Source organism: Pygoscelis adeliae, unplaced genomic scaffold, assembly GCF_000699105.1.
Source record: "Pygoscelis adeliae isolate BGI_AS28 unplaced genomic scaffold, ASM69910v1 Scaffold71, whole genome shotgun sequence".
NCBI lineage: Eukaryota > Metazoa > Chordata > Aves > Sphenisciformes > Spheniscidae > Pygoscelis > Pygoscelis adeliae.
Window position 1 is genome coordinate 835,780 of NW_008824356.1, and position 19,070 is coordinate 854,849.

The 19,070-nt window shown below is 35.8% G+C and overlaps 1 protein-coding gene across 1 annotated transcript in view; it reads right to left on the bottom strand.

The window, feature by feature from the left end:
- Nucleotides 1–19,070, bottom strand: part of HEATR5A (HEAT repeat containing 5A) — a 59,905-nt gene that overhangs the window by 18,379 nt on the left and 22,456 nt on the right. The window contains exons 14-25 of the mRNA XM_009319359.1: nucleotides 18,229–18,328; nucleotides 17,364–17,473; nucleotides 12,985–13,148; nucleotides 12,692–12,867; nucleotides 11,108–11,213; nucleotides 9,936–10,126; nucleotides 9,321–9,480; nucleotides 7,480–7,669; nucleotides 6,750–6,919; nucleotides 3,593–3,619; nucleotides 1,611–1,749; nucleotides 272–451 (exon numbers count right to left, since the gene is read on the bottom strand). Coding sequence (XP_009317634.1) covers nucleotides 272–451; nucleotides 1,611–1,749; nucleotides 3,593–3,619; nucleotides 6,750–6,919; nucleotides 7,480–7,669; nucleotides 9,321–9,480; nucleotides 9,936–10,126; nucleotides 11,108–11,213; nucleotides 12,692–12,867; nucleotides 12,985–13,148; nucleotides 17,364–17,473; nucleotides 18,229–18,328 — 1,713 coding nt within the window. The remainder of the gene's footprint in view (nucleotides 1–271; nucleotides 452–1,610; nucleotides 1,750–3,592; nucleotides 3,620–6,749; nucleotides 6,920–7,479; nucleotides 7,670–9,320; nucleotides 9,481–9,935; nucleotides 10,127–11,107; nucleotides 11,214–12,691; nucleotides 12,868–12,984; nucleotides 13,149–17,363; nucleotides 17,474–18,228; nucleotides 18,329–19,070) is intronic.

Sequence of the window (19,070 nt, forward strand, 5' to 3'; positions counted from 1 at the left end):
GAACTATAAATCAACAAGAATATGAACAGGCAAGACATACTAAAATGTTGACAAAAACTTGTTCGATAGGGAAAAGGCAGTCAGAAGGGAGAAAGTCATATTCCTTCTGAAAGAACTAAGTTAAAGGGTTCAGTGTTTCAATATGAAGGACAATGATACACTTCATAAATGTGAAAATTCAAGAAACAAGAATACTTTCCCTCAGCGACATACTGTACTGCTGCAGGCCTTATTTTCATTGTGTTCTCAAACACAGTGTCTTAGGACTTACCAGCTGAGGCAGCAAGAACATCTTTACAAAGCTTCAGCCAAAAAGAGAGCTTTTCAACTGCCATTGAAGTAAGCATATGAGTCAGAGTCTCTTTGATATCTTGGCACAATCTTTGATCCAATTCTTTGTCCAGCAAGCCCAGCAACGCCCCCTCCAGGCCTATTTCTCTGATGTTAACATCTGCTAAGAACAAAGTCTGTGAGCAGAATGCTGTACATCACAAAACTGCAGTAAAGACCACAGAAAACCCACTGAAGGTTGCACACAGAGTATCTTGTGAACAACAAGTATCTAGCCCTGAAATACTTTTGAAGTAATAGTATTAATTGCTTTAATACCATGTCTAAACCATCTGAGTACAAAACAAACTTTGAACTTTTGCAGAAATATACTAACGACAGGAAGAAAGTGTCGTGTGTGTCCCGTCCCCCCCCCCAAAAAAAAAGAATCCTGCTCTGAATTTCACAGCGTCTCAGGTAATCACCATAGCATCTGAACTCCTGAAAAAAATTATCTTTGGCCATCTGATTCCTCACACTGACCCATAAGGTAATACTAAAGCAATGTTTTAACTTGAAAGGGAAGTTAAAATTATTCTCCACTAAAGCTCAAAACCAGACACGTGGAAATGATTTGTTAAATGAATATGACTGATTTTTATTTGCCCAATATTACCAATTTTAAAAATCAGCAGTTTTACAAAATGGCTATAGTCTGTCTTTTCTGAAAATTTCCAAATGAGCTTAAATTGAAATCCAAAGTTAAATCATTTACTACCACCATCCCCTCACAGGAAGGCACATGAGGATGAACTGGTGATCATTCTCAGGCCTTTTAGCAAAAAACCCAAACCCTTAGGAAATTAAAAAGTCTAGGGACCTCAGCTGATCATTACTTAACTAGTTCTCCAAAGAGGTCAGCAGAAACTTTCTTCAACAGGTTTCGTACACCTTCCCTCAATGACAGATTTTTAATTTAAGAAGAGATTTATGTGGGAAAATAAAATTATGAATATGCATGTAAAATGCAGGACTATGAAGTAGTTACTACAACAGCTAATGGCTAGATAGGCTTAGGTTTCTCAGGAACTCCACTTGCATTTTCTCATAGTGACCCTTACTATCCACAGTATATGAAAAGCAATAGTATCTTCATTTTATCACTAAGAAAGGGTTTGGACGCTTCCATAATTTGGTACTATATAAAGAACTGAAGCAGAAAACCTTTTTGAGTTAAAGATTTCAAGAACATAGCAAAGTTTTCATACCCATAGGAGAGTGTGTTTAAAATTCACTATCAATGTGTCAAGCGCTTTGATCTCAAAACTTCAATACGTTACCTGGAGTAAAATCTTCTCTGCTCTCTTTAACTAATGCAACAGCATATTCTGATACCTCAGCAGCTTCTCTTTGCACAAGTTGACGTAAGCAAGCTACCACTGCACGTCTCAATAATAAATATGAGCTACAGAGATTCACCTGAAACATGCAAGAAGAAACAGTAAGATGGCTAACAAAGCTTTATAGCGATACCTCAGTAAGGCTGGTATTTTCTGAACAATTGCAGTTATGACAAATCTGTGAAGTCAGTAAGCATGTAACTGATGCTATTTTTACTCAGCTTTTTTTTTTTTTCAGCCCAAATGAAAGGTTTTGCAACTCCTGTAATCAATTTTAACGTATCAGTACTTTTAACACTTTCTCTCCAAAGGTAACTTATAAGACTGGTTTGGGGCTGGATCCAACTCCTACCGATACCAGTAGAAAGACCTCCATTAACTTGAATGACAGCTGAATCGTGGTCTCAGTGAACAATTAACTCCATTCTTTGACTACAGGGTATATATAATGGGCTTGAAAACTCAGTGCAAGAGAAAATTACTCAAATCATCCTCAGATGTAACTAGAGAAATGCCAGTGTAACCAAGGGTGAGACAGTCAATCACGCTTTAGTAAATCTGAACTCCATGCATGAAAGGAAGTCTTTAAGAAAGGGCAAAGAGAATACTGCTGCAATTTCATCACAAAAAACGTTATATACTCAGATTCCATTAAATTATGTTTTAGAGAAGGTGAGAGGAAGGGTGATGGTTACTGGTGAATGTATCACACTGAGACAAGTCAGCTCTCCCGAGCAGTTTCTAGCAAAAAAGTTTATAGCGTCACCATATTTTAACACCAGCAGGCCAGTGTTTGTTTTTTATACTGAAAAATACATGATAACAGATTCATTATTACAGAAATAAGGAAAAACACTTAAAAAACCCAAGACATAGCCTCAAGGTTTTTTTGTTAGAGTGGAGCTTTCTGATTTTTATTTGCTTGCTTTCAATTTTAAGAACATTCTGAAGGGGATCCCAAAGATACAATGAACCAGCTGTGTGGCCAGGCAAGATGGCTACACCAATATTTATGCAGCTTCTTTTAAATTAAGCTTAGGTTATCATCAAAAGAGTTATTCTCTACAACTAAACAATTGTGTACTCTTAGCTGTCATCATCCTTAAAGTAGACAGAGCTGAGTGTCTGCTGCAGGGAAACCTTGCAGTGAGGTCATGCTCCTCATTTGTCAGCAACAGGTCAATTATGTTAGTCAAAATGACTAATACATGTTAGCTAATGTACAGTTAAAAAGAACAACTTAAGGACAAAAAGCTTTGTTACATTAACAAAGCTAAGCTTCGTCTTCTGAATTTCTATGCATGCACATGAATCTACAATACTCAGAATTACATATTTAATACACACAAAGATACACTCTCTGCACAATCCTTCTAAAAGAAAAGAAACCTGACTCAATAAGTATGTCTGCAAGATACTTTAATTGAAACTTTAAAAACAACAAGTGAGGCTTTTAATGCAACATTTATGCAAGCAGGCTACACATTCTACTTCAAGTTGGACATGCATAAATTGCGTGCTCATTTTTAATAGGGAAAAAACAGAGGATCCAATTCAGGCTACTGAATAATGCAAGATGCACATTTTTCATCTCTCTCATTCTCCCACATTCTAAGCAGGGGACGGGACTAAATAACAGACACAAAATGCAAGCATCACATACAAACTTAAATGAACAAACAGTTCCCTTTCTGTGCTTAACACGTTAAAAACAAAATTATGCCTCACTAAGCACATAAATGAAATGTATGTCTGCCGCCTGCAGAAAGTTAGGAAGGGTCTGGTTAGGATGACAATCAAATGTCACTTGACATGCTAAAAGAAATTACATTAAAATGGTTAAAAGGAAAAGATAACAGATGAAATAAAAAACACCACTGCAAACTGCAAAAGTTTAGGATTAACAAGGCACAGGGACCTACCAACACAGAATTATCCAACAAGATTTCCTGCACAAAAACAAATGACAAACCAGTCATGACAAAACCAAAATATAGATATCACAGTGATAACAACCACACATGGAAACCGTTACATGTAAATTCAGCGTATATTAAAATTCAGAATCTTACCTCAAACATACCAAAACCCTAATTTGCTTAGTTCATTTATCTTATATTTAATGTTATTAATATTTAATAACACAAATTGCAAGCCAGCTGCCCCTAAAATTAGTACTTAAACAGTACCAAGACAACAGCACAGCACAGTTATTGACATTGTATACTTATCGTGTTTCAAAATATCTTTAATGTCTTGCAGCTGAAAACTGGTGTTCGCTACATCATAAGCTTAGACAGATAAGTTCTTTAGAAGTCTGTGCTAAGTTAGCTTTAGAGCTAATGTTAGACATGATTAAAAGCATATGATTTCTATTCCGCTGGAGCCAAGAATTTAACTGACAGGATAAGTATTACTGTTAGATGCAAAGCCCCGTGAAAAAAGATCCAACTGACAAACAAGGAATACTTGCAGAAGCTGGAGAAGGGAAGCTGGATAATGACAGGCACATGTACACAATTTAAAAAAAAAAAAAAAAAAAAAAAGAGCCAGTGAAGCTGTGTATCCATTGCCTGAATCATGTTTTGTTAGTGCTAGCATAGTCACAAACTGAACGGTCTAAATACTTTGGGGACCTGAACCATCTCATGCTCTAGGGTGTGGGAAGACAGGTGGAGAAGGCAGCTTGCAGCTGGTCACAGCAATTGTGTTGGCATGCCTAATGCTACATTTACAAAGAAAACAACAGAAAAGAAAACAAAACAAAACAACAGAAAAGAAAACAAAACAACAGAAAAGAAAACAAAACAACAGAAAAGAAAACAAAACAACAGAAAAGAAAACAAAACAACAGAAAAGAGAATGTCTTTTTCAGAATTTTATACAGGCAAGTTTGAAGACACAGAAATTTTCCGGAAACCTTGGGGAAAAAGGATGGAGAGGGGAGTTGGTTCAAATATTACTAAAAAAAAAAAAAATTCTTTGCACATTTGTTTTCAAGATTTTATGAATAAGAATTCATGTTTCTATGGACAGAAGGGGAAAAGACCAATTATCTGACTGCAGAATCTTTGCCTCTCCTGTTTTCCTGTCTTAAATAAAGAATGCAGTGGTGAATATCCACAGCATCTAGCGTCCAGCTTTTATACTCTACTTCCCCTTAAGACTTCAAAATGTGTTGCAAAGGAGGACAGTCACACCTTGTTCTCCACTTGCAGAAATTTAAACTCATGGAGAATGACTTGCTGAGGGTCACCTTGCAAGCCAACAACAGAGACAAGAGCAGATTTCAGGTCCAGTCCAATAGTTTATTCTGCTTCCCTAGCAAGACGGTGATTTAGTGGGTGGAAACTACACAGATGGATGGCGAGTTTTACAAATGCAGAAGTCTGCTTGTGCAATGATCTTCTCACAGACCTGCAAAGCACACACTCAGACCTTCTTTGTTTATGACACTCTTGAGAGACGTATTGACGTTTACTGAATTGTCAGTATCAGCAACATTGGCTGTAGTTCTGTAACAAGTTCATGAGAATGAGAAAAATTCATCCACGTAAGGCCACTGACTTTGGTGGACTCCTCCTTTGGTGGTGAAGCTCACACATCGTTTCTGGGGTAGAGGTGAACACACACATGTACAGATGCACGAACACACACACTTGAGCCATGAACCATGCTTCTTCTTAATTGACTAATTTAATGTTATAAAGTTCATAACGTACTGTATGAAGTACTTTGAGACAATTTGTAAAAACAATAAAAATCAGTAATATCGTATAGACCAGACAACTTTATCACGACATCCTCTTTATTAGTAAGTACTTGCTATTAGTTAGAGGGATCATACTCTACATGGAAGCAGACTGTACATGGACTTACATATGATCCTAAATGCTAATATATCCTCTGAGCAAGAGAGTGACTTATACAATTTGTTGTGATTTTATCAATGTAAGAAAAACTGTGTTTTACCCAGAGAAGAGATAATCATAGCTGGTATATGTTAAAAGAAAGAACACTTCAGATGAGTTCCAGTTCTTCTGCAACTAGTATATTCGTGCCTAACACAATGTGGGGCTGAAAGAGCTTCTCCTTCAATTTTTCCTGGCTCCCACAATCAAGTTTCTAGTCAAACTGAATAAAGAAAAATGGAAGGAATCTAAACTTTATACAAAGTCAATACATGGTTACTATCGATATACAAGTGCTACCTAGGGGAAGATGTGAATAAGAACTGCGTTAAGGTAGACAAGAGAGATTAAAAAAAAACCCACCATACTTTATTGTCTGTGTTTTTTTGTTTCGCTCTGATTTACAGGGAGACTAGATGGTCTTATTGAAAAAAAAAACAAAATAAACAAAAACAAGCAAACACTAGCTAGCCCCTGAAAACCCACCAAGGCTAATAACTACCAGATAATTACTTTTGCTTTCTTCATAGAACTAAGTGCTTCAGAACAGCAGCTATTCAAAGACAGAGAGACCTTGGGGGAAAAAAAACAAACAAAAAACCCCCCAGCAAACAAACAAAACCCCCACCTCTTTGTCAAATAGGGCTGAAAAAGAATCCTGTTTATTTTTTCCAAAGACCTAGTTTGACTATTACTTATGTAAGTGTTGGAAATTTTTATGCTGACTGCCAAGAAGTCAGTACACTGAAGCATTAGTGCTACAGAAATTACAAAATAGAAAAATCTACAATTTTTCACCATCATGAAAAAACAAACCCAAACAAAACAATTCTCATTAATTAGTACACATGAGGTTTTTTTAATCAATCCTTCACCTAAGACATAGAAAGCAGCAGAGAAAAAAAAACTGGCCAACATAAAATAGCTGGTAAAAATCCAGCACGAAGTTGTAATAATAAGAGCAGCAGATTGCACTTGTAAAGGGGAAGCAGCAACCGGGGAAAAAAACTGAAAAAAATAGAGAATACTTGCCTGTAGGAGGATATGAAACACCTCACCCCTGCACAATGATCATTTTCTCTGGTTAAAGAAGCATCTGCATTTTTTAAGTGTTTCTGAACAAAATGTTTTAAAATACAAGGATATAGACTAGTAAACGTATACTCACACATAGGCAGCTTACAAGGCTAGACAAGTTGACATGTCGAGGAGCAAACATGTGAAGCTGCTGAAGGCAAGAGATGGCTTGAGCCTGAACAAGGCAGTCGGGATTATCCTGCATCACTGCACAGCCCAGGAGGCAGGAAGTTCTTAAGGCTGAAACTGTCGTACTGCTGCCTATATTCGGAAGAAAAAAGGTTTTTGGTTTTAAAACATCAACTTTATTTTTCAAAACACGATAACCTGTCTTCTTCCCAAGCGACCCAGAACTCTCATCCTCTTGAAGGATACTTTCTATGTCTGCGTTATACTCTGATATCAATGAATAACGGTCACATTGCCCTCTGGAAATTTCAGTGTCCAGCTACCTAAAAGTTGATTTAGATGCAAATTTTAAGTGTCTGCATCATAACTAAGACATAGACTGGCTCCTAACTCTTGAAATATGAATACCTTCTGTTTTCATGCTAAACGTAAGAATTTTCAGCCCAAGGCAAGGCTTGGAGAACCAGTTTAAACAAAGGAAAAGATGTCAAAAAGAGACACTACTTATGGAAAACTAGCAGTCATGTCATCTTGATTGCATAAACTCATGGCCTGTGAAATACTGTCTTACAACGAGTTAAAAAACTTAGCATGCACTTATTTGTGGATAAAATTTGAATTACACATTCAAACAATGTTTAGCAATTTTGTTGCTAAACCAGACAAAGCCAACACTATTGTATGTTGCATACCTTGCAACTCAGGGCCCAGCATGGTAATAAGTGCATTTAAACAGCGCCCAAGGCTTTGGTGAACTTCAGCGTAAGCAGGAGGCACAGTCAACAACAACATGAGAACGAGAGATAAGGTAGGTTCCACATGCACATTATACAAGGGGCCAGCTAAATCTACTATCAGTGACAGAGAGTGTAGGGCCCATGCCTGTAAAATAAGAGCAGCAGTCATGTAATGTCTATATGATAGAATAAACATAAGATCTTTTTAGAATTTGATAGTTCAAGTGAAATTCAGTAATTGTGTAATAAAAGTTGCACTTTTAGGTTCCAAAGGGACAAATGGAGAGGTTATAGAAAGAAACTTTAAGAACCTGATGCTTAATAAACCATTTTGAATATTTTACAAGGAACTGCATGTTCTGCAGTGAAAGTGTCATTTTAAATTTGTCATTGTTAATTTTAAAAAATAAATTAATCTAATAATAGATTAATTTAATAGTGATTATTATTCTTCAAATACATTCTACTCTGTAAAATTTCTTATAGGTCCATGTGCAAGAACAAAAGAATTATGAAAAAATACTACAACAGAGTTGTTGAAACAGCATATTGTTTTAGTCTCAGTTACTTTGCATCAAAGCCACATCTGTTTCATGTCAACATACAGTTCTCTGTGTAAAGATATTGCAGATAAAGCTTAAAAAATGCTTTAACTGAGATTTAGACAATTACATAGAATACACTCAATGTCTCTTAAAGCTATTTTGATAGATAACAGTTTTAGCCACAGAGAAATAATTTGAATTAGTCTTCAAAACATCTTGCCTTATTCAAGGAAGTATATTGACCAAGTTCTACAGCATTCAGGCTACAAATACCTGGTATTTACCACATAACCCTTCAACAAGTAATGCTGTGAGGTAAACATCGTAGCTGAGACAAAAACTGACACGAACAAAAAAACCTAGGTACTATCTAGTCAAGGTCAAGATATAGATGAACGTGAAATTAATCAATTCCTAAAACATCAGATATTGTTTTTGAAGCCAGCATATCTTAGCCTTATCAGCCTCACTGATCATTAAATAAGAACCTCCCATATCTCATAGTTCTTTCTTGGAAGGTGGATTTCAAGCAGGGACTATGGTTTCCATTGCCTTTGCGCTCCAGCCATCACCTGTGAGGTATGCTGGCCTGGTTTTGGCTGGGACAGAGTTAATTTTCTTCCTAGTAGCTGGCATAGTGCTGTGTTTTGGATTTAGGATGAGAACAATGTTGATAACCCACTGATGTTTTAGTTGTTGCTAAGCAATGCTTACACTAGTCAAGGACTTTTCAGCTTCCCATGCTCTACTGACTGAGAAGGCTGGAGGTGCACAAGAACCTGGGAGGGGGCACAGCCAGGACAGCTGACCCAAACTGGCCAAAGGGACATTCCATACCATGTGACATCATGCTCAGTATATAAACTGGGGAGAGTTGGCCGGGGGGCGGTGACCACTGCTGGGGGACTGGCTGGGCATCGGTCGGCAGGTGGTGAGCTATTGCACTGTGCATCACTTGCTTTGTATATTCTTTTATCATTACTATTATTTTCCCTTCCTTTTCTGTGCTATTAAACTGCCTTTATCTCAACTCACGAATTTTACTTTTTTTTTTCCATTCTCTCCCCCATCCCACTGGGGGTGGGAAAGGGAGGGGGAGTGGGCGGCTGTGTGGGTTCAGCTGCCTGCCGGGTTAAACCACAACATATGCCTAAGAGGTTGTGAAGTGTTATTCTTACAAGAAAAAACTTATACTCCAGAATATAAATCAGTTCATTTGTAACATAACATTTTTAGATAAGTAACAAGTACCTGTACATCAGGAGAAGTACTGTCCTGAGATAAAGTATAAAGGATTCCAACACATGCATTCAGGTGCTGAATAGAACCTATTCCTCCTAGGTACCTATACAGACATCCCAGAGCCAAAGAATGACCTGTTCTTGATACCACATCCCTAGCAGATTTCAGCCTATTAATTATAAGCAAAGAAAGCTGTTAGTGTAATCACCAAGACTGATACTGTGTAATAAGCACATCCACAAATGGAAATTCTAGTATATAATCAGCAAAATATTTTAATAGACATTGTTATATTGCCAAAATTCTAAGTTCATTTATGATTTCTTATCTGAAGGAAGTACCAAAAATATTTCAGATATACTTAAATGATGTTGCTAGAACAGCAGCCAATTTAATTTATTTGAAATCTACATGCTTACTTAGACAATCTTCTTAAAGATCACCAAAACTAAGAAACATATGCAGAAGTCAGGCATTGCTTTTTCCTGTTAATTTCTGAAGTGACATCAAATTCATGAAGCAAACCAGCTTTTAAAAATTACCATAATAGTGGCCAGATAGATTTATCTAACATTTTTATAAACTCAACCAGTAACTTACCACTTTTTTTTTTTTTTAACTTACTTGTCAAAACTGACTTGTGCTAATCCAGCAGTGAAGGCACTGTCAGAAACCACCTGTGCCAATCTGGCCAAACACTCCGCAGCAGCACATCTTAGGAGTGGATTATTGCTTTCCAAGGCACTCATTACCAATGTCAGGGCAGACCTTCTAACTTCTTCTGGACCTAAACTGCCTTTGCAGTTAGCCAAGTGCTAAAAATAGATATCAAATATATTAAACAGCAAGACAGGATAGTAAAAATGTGGTTTTCTGTCAGTTGTGCAAAAATTACAAAATTCCTTCCTGCAGAAGGAATTTGATTTTCTTCCACTTTTATCTGAGGAATTCCTCTATTTTTATTTGCTGTTTTGTGAGTTAGAAGTCTAACTCCAGATAAGTGCACATCATAGCACAACATTATAATATCAACATTCTGATTTTAAGAAATACTGGATAGATTGCAGTAGAACACAATAAACCATCACACTAGCATAAAATTCAGGAAATAATATCAAGAAAAAAAACAGTGAAAACAGAATAATGACACAAAGAAAAATCCCAGTCCAAAAAAAGAGTATAAGCAAAAGCTACAGCAGTTATCTTGAATGCATATTAAATACGGCCCAAACACAAATATTGTACAATGAAAGGTCTTGCCTATTGTGAAAACATTTTGCCTTAGTTTGAAGAAAGCCTAAGAAAGGAAGAATGAAAACTGCACATGAACAGAGGAAAATACAAATAAACCATCAGGGAAAAGCAACAAACGGCAGATAGTTACGAGATTATTTTACCAATTGTTACTTTTTTATTTATACAGTAAGAAATATGAAAGAGAGTGATAAAGACAGAAATGATACAAACAGAATTTTTCCATCTCTCTCCTATTTGAATGACACTAGTATGGATGATAGTATACTGAGGTGTACTAGAATGGGTTTCCCTAACCTTTAACATTAAAAAAAAGGGAAAAATTAAACTGTGACTCTTCAGCACTTAAGAAAAGTGTGACATCACAAAAAATATATTATCACAGAAAACAGGACTGATCTTCACCTTGACTGTTAATCAAAATAAGAACTTCTGTGTAGACACATTGGAACCAACAGATGCCATGTTTGGAGGGGGGTGGGGGGGAGAGGGAGAGCAAGGGAGAGTGAGGGAAACAAAGGAGAGAAACAAAGGAGATTTACCTTTAAGGAAGTAGAAAAGGCTGACACAACATTAAGTTGTACTATTTGTTGCCGTGATCCTTTTGTTTGCTTTATGGAATTCAACAACTGCTCTAACACCTGGAGCCTTAAACAAAAACAGAAAAGAAACCACAGAATTAAAAATTAAAGGAAAAAATCAAGCTTTTTTATTTTATTTTAAAACACATAACAAAGTCTATATATTATAAAAACAGAGGTGGGACAAATCTATTACCCTAACTCTTGAGCATTTTCCTTCAACCGGCATCCCTGTCTACTACAAAAAATTTTTGTATTCCATATTAGAATAGGTAATTACTCTACAAACACTAACTTTTTGCCTTTGTTTCCTTATAATATATGTATTCACAGATAATCACTTATATCTAAGTAGCATTAGACAGATGTTATTAAAAGGAACCGTGTATAGGAATGATGCATTTTGGCTTACAATTGAGAAAGGAGGAGGGAAAAGAAAAAGAAAAGGAAAATGCAGTTATCTGCAACAATTAGTTCAGGTCTTGAGAAATAGGTGAAGAAAACCAACCAGCAACCTGGTGACAAGTAGGGGCAAAAAGCCCAGACAAACAGAAGAAAACCCACAAAAAAAAGCAGTCAGTGAAGACAGAATAAGGAAGGAAATGCAAGTCAGAAGAATGTATTGTAAAGCATGCGGCAATTTTATTGGCAGATATGCTCACATACGAACAGCTGCCTCGGGATTACACTAAATCCTGAGCATTCTAAGCAGTGAAGACATCAAGACTCAGGACTTGCACGCTAAGCCCTCATCCCTTACAGGAAATTACAAAGCCATCACCACCTATAATGATCATGATCTGAGGTGTAACTACAGTTGGCTTTGAAAATATAAAACTGTTCAAATTAAAAATGATTGATTTGCTCTAATGCTGCACTCAAGAAAATTACCAGCAGCACACAGAATAAGCAACAGCATGCAAAAATCTTGAGGAATTCCATGCTTCAGCAATCGGTGTGTTTATAAATGTGAAACAAACCAAAATGCCCTGTGAGCATAGGAAGATACACACACACACAGAGAGAGAGAAAAATCCAAGAGAAGTCTGTGATCCCTTTCAAGCATTCCTCTACCTTGACACAACTGTGTTAAGACACACACTCTTGTTACTTCCCATCCACTTTTTATAACGAATGAGGCAGGATAAGGGTTAAATTCTACTACAGCTTCCTACCCCTTTTGTCCCTCTTTGATTCTAAGGCATTTGGTAATTATGTATTAAGCACTATAATAATTGTGTAGTATCTCTTAAAATAGCTTCTATTTTGACCTGGCTATGGAAACAAAACAGTATTTTTCTTGGCCAACAGAATTTATTGCAATGACAGTAACCTCTTATTGGATGTGCCTTTTCATCGTGAGTAACTTTAAACAGAGAGTCTAATCATTTGTTAGTCTGAATTATGTTATTCAGATGGTTTACAGAATCCGCTTATACAATTCATTATTCTTCCAGAATCGTTTTCTTCTGTGTTCAGTCTCAAACACTGTGACCATCTTTTAGCATCTCCCAAATTCCCCAACAGTTACAGTTACTACTTTACCTGTGAGATTCTGCTACATGGGAAAACATTACTCCAAAAAGACGAGTTGCTGCACTGATAACAGACAATACAGGAGGTAGCGGTTTAGGTACTGAATCACCTTTTGCAACTTTCTCATAAATTGAGTAAGGGTCATACTCCAGGCTGCCGCCAGCTATACTGTTACCTAAAAGGAGCTGTAAGAAGGAAAAAAGTAATAGCTATATTTTTGACCAAGTCAAAACGAGCACTGACCCAAATAACTAGAACTGTATGAAAATATAATATCACCATTATACTAGATCAAAAAGTACCTGCTCTTCAATAAATCGGTGGTCAGTCTCCTGCAGTAAGGGACCAAGTAAAAGGAGATCATTCTCATGACAAAGGGGTGGAAGCAAGAATGTAGAGGCATCGATCTGGCTATCTGGGACAGTCAAGTCGGCCACTAACTCTTTTAGAACAGCACAGAAGCTTCCTTTAAATTAAAAAAAATATTCAAAATTTTCGGTTAATTTCTTGCCACAAGCAACTTTGGGAGCAAGATATTTATACTGAAATAGCAACATCTATCTAACATTTTTCTTCAGTCTTCAAATAGTTGATTGGAGAACACTCTCGCTACAGGGGAAAGAACAGAGCGCTAACCTGAGGTAAGCAAACTAAGCACATAAAGCAATCTAGAAGCTGAAAAACAGAGACCTTTACAGAAGGCATAATGTCATACAGCTGCTAACCCAACAAGTTAGTTACATTTACAATTAAAATAAAGGAAAAAAGGCAGTTACAAGCACAGACATATTTCCACTACAAACTTCCTGAAAATTAATGCTGTAGAATGTATTACATAACCATGCAGGAATACTTGGACTTGGCAAGCAGATGTAATTTAAAACATCCATAAGTTTGATAAATAACCAAAAGCTGCAGAATATACTCCCCGATTTCAGGAGTTTGCAGTCAAAAAGCAAAGCATGAGGAATTTACTGTAGGTTACATTATGATAATTTACACTGGTAGTTAAAACTTTCACATATTTTTGTACACAATATTTCAGACAAGATTGTGCATTATACATAAACAGCAACATTAGGCATTCCGAGTCAGACTATTTTAGGTTATTAAAATAGTCACTGCAGTGAGAGAGAGAACATTTCCAGTGCTGAACCACATGTGATGAAAAAGGTCTGGCTTATCAGATAAGTAAGTTGTATTGAAAAACACGGCAGAACTGATCTTAAAGAACACACACACTCTTTATGCAAATATTACATAAGAATTTGCCTCCAGAGCATTAAGATTGCAAAGTCAAGTCCTCATGAATTGGGAAATATCAGCATTAAGGGGGGCTTAACTCCACATATCCAGTTCCTGGCATCCACTTTTGTTGTTAGATGATCACACAATTACCTGTTTGCACTAAAGTTGCTTATAATTTTTCAACACACAGAAGTTCCAAAAAGTGGGACAACACAGTTGTCAGCACCTCATGAGCACAAGCAGAACCGTTTGTATAGTTGGAGCTGGTAGCTGTAACCTGTTATTTTACCCTTCCTGAATCTTGAATCTGTTCTGAGAAAGCTGACTTCCTACCCCCAAAACTCCTGTCCCCATCAGCCTCTCTCCCCTGCAGGCATCTGTTGGTTTGCCTGCCTCCCTGACTAATTAGCAAGTATGTAATTTTTCCCAAAATGCTTAAATCGAAATGTAAAACGTTAGCACTATCAAATATATTCCAAGATGCACAGATAATGTGTGAAAGGGACAGAAATTGAGTCTTTTTAAAAAACACAATAATTAAAAACAACTAGAAACTGCTCTTTCATTGATTATTATAGATCACAATAAAAAAAAATTGAAAAATTCCCTTTCTGTGAAAACAGCTTTTCAAATAAAATTTAATGGAGATACTCAGCAATTTTTAACCAAATTAACATTTATTTTAGTCCCAGACACTTGGCCATCCTCAACATGTCAAATAATATTTTCCCAATGTAAAGCAGTTCAAAATTTTGAGCCAGAAGGCTGCTCCAGCATTCTAGCTATTCATCTCATCCTATTAAGAAAGAGAAGTGAATGCTTGTATTCAATTTCATGGTTTAGACAGTGGAACATAACAAGCACAAAAAACTGAAGAATAAAAAGAACCCTAATGAGTTGTCTGACAAAATACATTAATTTCAGACCACAGAAAACATCAACAAATCTAATAATCAAAATTCAAACTACTGAAATTATTTCTGTGAAATTATCAAATTGGACGTCATAATAATTAAACTTTTTATATTAACTCACAGGAAATAAATGTTTTAGCCTCAAAAACATGAGCACATCAGCATCCAAAACTAATGACATGTGAAAATGATAAAGAATATAAAAAATCATCTTAGAAACAGAACCTGCTTTTCCCAGCTTAACAAGTTCATACTTTGTATCAGCTAAATTGAAAAGTCTTAACTATTCACACATGACAGAATACAGCACCCAGAACACGCTAAGTGTTTTTCACTGATGTTCAAGTTAACCCAATACATTCTTCTCATAGCTGTCATTTCTGAAATAATGCAAAAAATCATCTACTACTCACAGTAAGCCTTCATAATTCTGCTGTTTGAGCAGACCGATTTTTATTGATGACAAAGCAGCAAGAGAAACATCAGAGAGGCTGAAAGAGAGCAGGAAAGGACCAAGCGGAGCCTAAACAAGTCCTAGTATCTCCGGCCTCAGAAATCTAAAGGTTTGAGTTGACAAAGAGGCTTGAAGCTATGAATAAAGGAATCTGTTTTCAACTGTTTATTTGGCTGGGTATTTTGGTTTGTTCCTCTTCTGCTAAAGAAAAAAAGCTTTGCACATTATTTGCAAATATTAAAAGCTTGAGTTACAACTCCTAGTGTATGTCCCCATCACTGATTTTCTCAAAAAGAAACAACTTGCACGTTTATAGCCTCTGGCTAACTACCCAGATCGAAGAAAATGAAAAGAAAAGAAATAAAACCATGAACTGGTGAAAGCTTCTCATTCAGCGTGTCACCCTGAGCCATGCAAAGTGTGCCAGGACGTGCAACACGAGTACACTTACTGTTCTTCCTAGTGATAATGACTAAAATCAGACATTGGAAAAACACCCTGGGTTCCATAATCATATTGTTTTCCCAAATAATTTATTTTAAAAAATCCTAGTATTTGCAAAGACACAGTTTCTGCATGAAGCTGTCATACTTGAAATAATATGGCAAGGAAGGTATTTGTTTCAAGCTTTACCTCAAAAACTTTTTTTGCATTTCTAAATTATACATATTTATATGTTAAAATACATAACAGACCTTGACAATAAGCTCTGGCAACATACGCATTTCCATTCTTTCCCCAGTCTCATACTGCTATATTACAAACAGGTGAACAACTCTGAGGCTACAACTGTCAAATTACTGTTTTGATTCTAAGGCTATTTACAAAGCCTTCAGCAGGGTGACAAACCTTTTAAGCTTTTTCTTTATTTATTGATTCTAGATTGCAGCATCCTCAGCTAGGATGCTTTCGCACAAGATTCAGACTTTACAGGTCAACTGTAAAATAGTGTCTATTTTTCAATAAAGTTAGACCATATGCAAAAATCCCAAACAAACCAAGAAATCACCAAAAACGCTCACACCCAAAAATCCATATTCTATAAAACATTGCCCCTGTAATAAAAGAACCAAAGAAATAACTTGCTGTAAGGGATGGAGGTGTCACTTTCAGTCTTTTAAGTCCAAGTCACACATTAATATTATACACTATGCTTCAAGTGTTATATACAGACTTCTGAAGTGACAACAGCTTTAAGGCAAAGGTCAGGGATTTGTCCTTATGAAGATTCACTTAGCAGTTACCACTAGATGGAGCAGATTATTTGAGTAAGGATTCCCTCCATGATATAGAGGACACAGCCAATTCAGTGGCTGGCTGGCCCATATTCTCTCTGTCCTGATGAAACACCCTGTACTTCTTTTTACAACTGTCAAACACTCTGGTTCCTTATTTCAGTCCATACAGTACTCTATGGCAAACTATATTCACATGACAATTTAAAGATGACAACGGTATTTAATGTTTTAGTTGAACCGTTAGACCTGTTGAGCTACAGTGCATAGTCATTGGATAAGAGGATTAGACTTTAAATACTGCTAGTTATGTTCTGCTACAGAAAAGTGAGCCTATCCCCAGACTTTTTTGAAATTTGTCTTTAAATACAAATTTTTTATCCACAATCTGCACAGATTAATATATCTGTAATATATAAGTCTACTTGAAGCAATTAAATTAAATTCTTTTAATGGACTATATTCGATTGGTTTATGCTAAGATTATACCTTTTGGATTTAGGATTCAATGGAAAGTAAAACAGGCATCAAAATAAGTCAATTCTTCAAGTAGTTTAAAATTGCAGAGTTGTCTACCTTCAAGTTTCAACTAAAAATAGGACAAAAGTCTGTATTTGTAATAGGAGAAGGGAAAAAAAAGATCATGAACACTAGCTTTTCAAAACCATAGTGACTTCACTACAATTGCATCAAATCTAAACAGAGGGAATAAAATTTGTTTATTAGAAGAGGTGGAACTACTCCTTGCTAGCTGAATATATGTTGAACAAAAACTTAAAAATGAGCCCATGGTATTTTTAACGGATATCTCTTTGTAAGGAAATACGTACCTTCATAGGTCTTTGGAGGCAATACTGCTAGTAATTCATAAAGTTTATGTCTATAAACTGTTGATGATGTTTTTAAAGAATTTCCATATGATTTATATATTGAAGAAAGCCTTAAAATATAAAAAGCACATCAGAGATGTTAAAGACTTTAAGCATTATGCAACACTGCGGTTTCATTTGTACCACTCTACTGAATACTTTTAAAATCTATACATAAGTACAGTTTTGATTTGCACTACCAATAGTACAAGCAAAACAATTTATTTCACATGTTCTGACAGAACCTATATGTTCTCCATTCCCAGTCATTACTTGTATTTAATACTAGAGAAATAAATAAGGCTTTCTATTGCCTTTTTTGTACCTGTATTTATTACAATTAACTTTTTTGTTGATATATCTCTGTAAATTTGTGTTTAGAGCTCAAATACATTAAATCATGACATATTCTGAAGGCAAAAATTTAAAAATTATAAAACCTTTTTCCAGCTTAGGTCTGAATCTAAACATAAAAAATGCCCACCTCAAACTTTTTGTCCAAGCGTTTCTTGAACCTTTTTTAATTTTATAAAAAATGATCATGCTTAAACACAAATGTGTATCTTTGATTTAAAAAGTAGAATAAAAACACTAACTTAACAAAAGCATGCAATAATTTCTTCCCTAGCATTTTTACATTATACTGGAATCTGCAAGACACATTACGCCAGCTAAAGTCTTCAGCTATACAGCTGAATTCTATACTCCAATTTTCGTACTTTGAAAAGAAAGTTCTTTAGAAAGTGCACTGAATCAAATACAATAAGATTACTCTGTAGCTTTTCAAAACCAGAATCTCATTTAACAGTTTGATACACACACTTACTGTGTCAATAAATCAACAGCACTTGGGAGTGGAGGAAGAAGTCTCTGAACAACTTCATCCGTAAGAAGACCAGCACAGTGGGAAACAAAGCTTTTGATAGCTAGAAAAGGAATTGGATTTTAACTTACTTAATGTGAGACATCTAGAAGAAAAAAAATCCCATTAGTGAAGTAATCACGTTATTACCTCACTAATAATTTAAAAGTAGAAGAAAGCATGCAAAAAAAAAAAATTAAACTATTTTGACCAATAATTTAAGAACCTGACAAAAATCTCGAATGAAAAAAGTCATATTTACAGATGCACTGTTTCGGTGTCTCAGCTTGGATGTTCATACCCCGACTTTTAATTGCATATGTAAATGCAAGTGTTTTTTGCTTTTTGTTATGAATTGAGTTATGGGATATAACTCAACTTTATGATAATTCCGTGATAATAATAAAAAAAAAGAAAAAAAGATGGGAGAAGGATGATGATCAGATGACCTGCTGCTGACTTTGCTAGTTCTCTGTTTAAATTTAGCTTCATTACTGTACTTTAAGAAACAACTTATATGTACACAAGTATTTTTCATTATTTACAGAAAATTAAACTTGAGTTAGTAGTTCAGAAAGCATCTAGAGAACATACAGTATTAAAGACCTATTTCCAAAAGGAAAAGAAATTAGAATCATAGAATCATTAAGGTTGGAAGAGACCTCCAAGATCATCGAGTCCAACTGTCAACCCAACATCACCATGCCCACTAAACCATGTCCCTAAGTGCCACATTTACATGTCTTTTAAATACCTCCAGGGATGGTGACTCAACCACTTCCCTGGGCAGCCTGTTCCAATGTTTA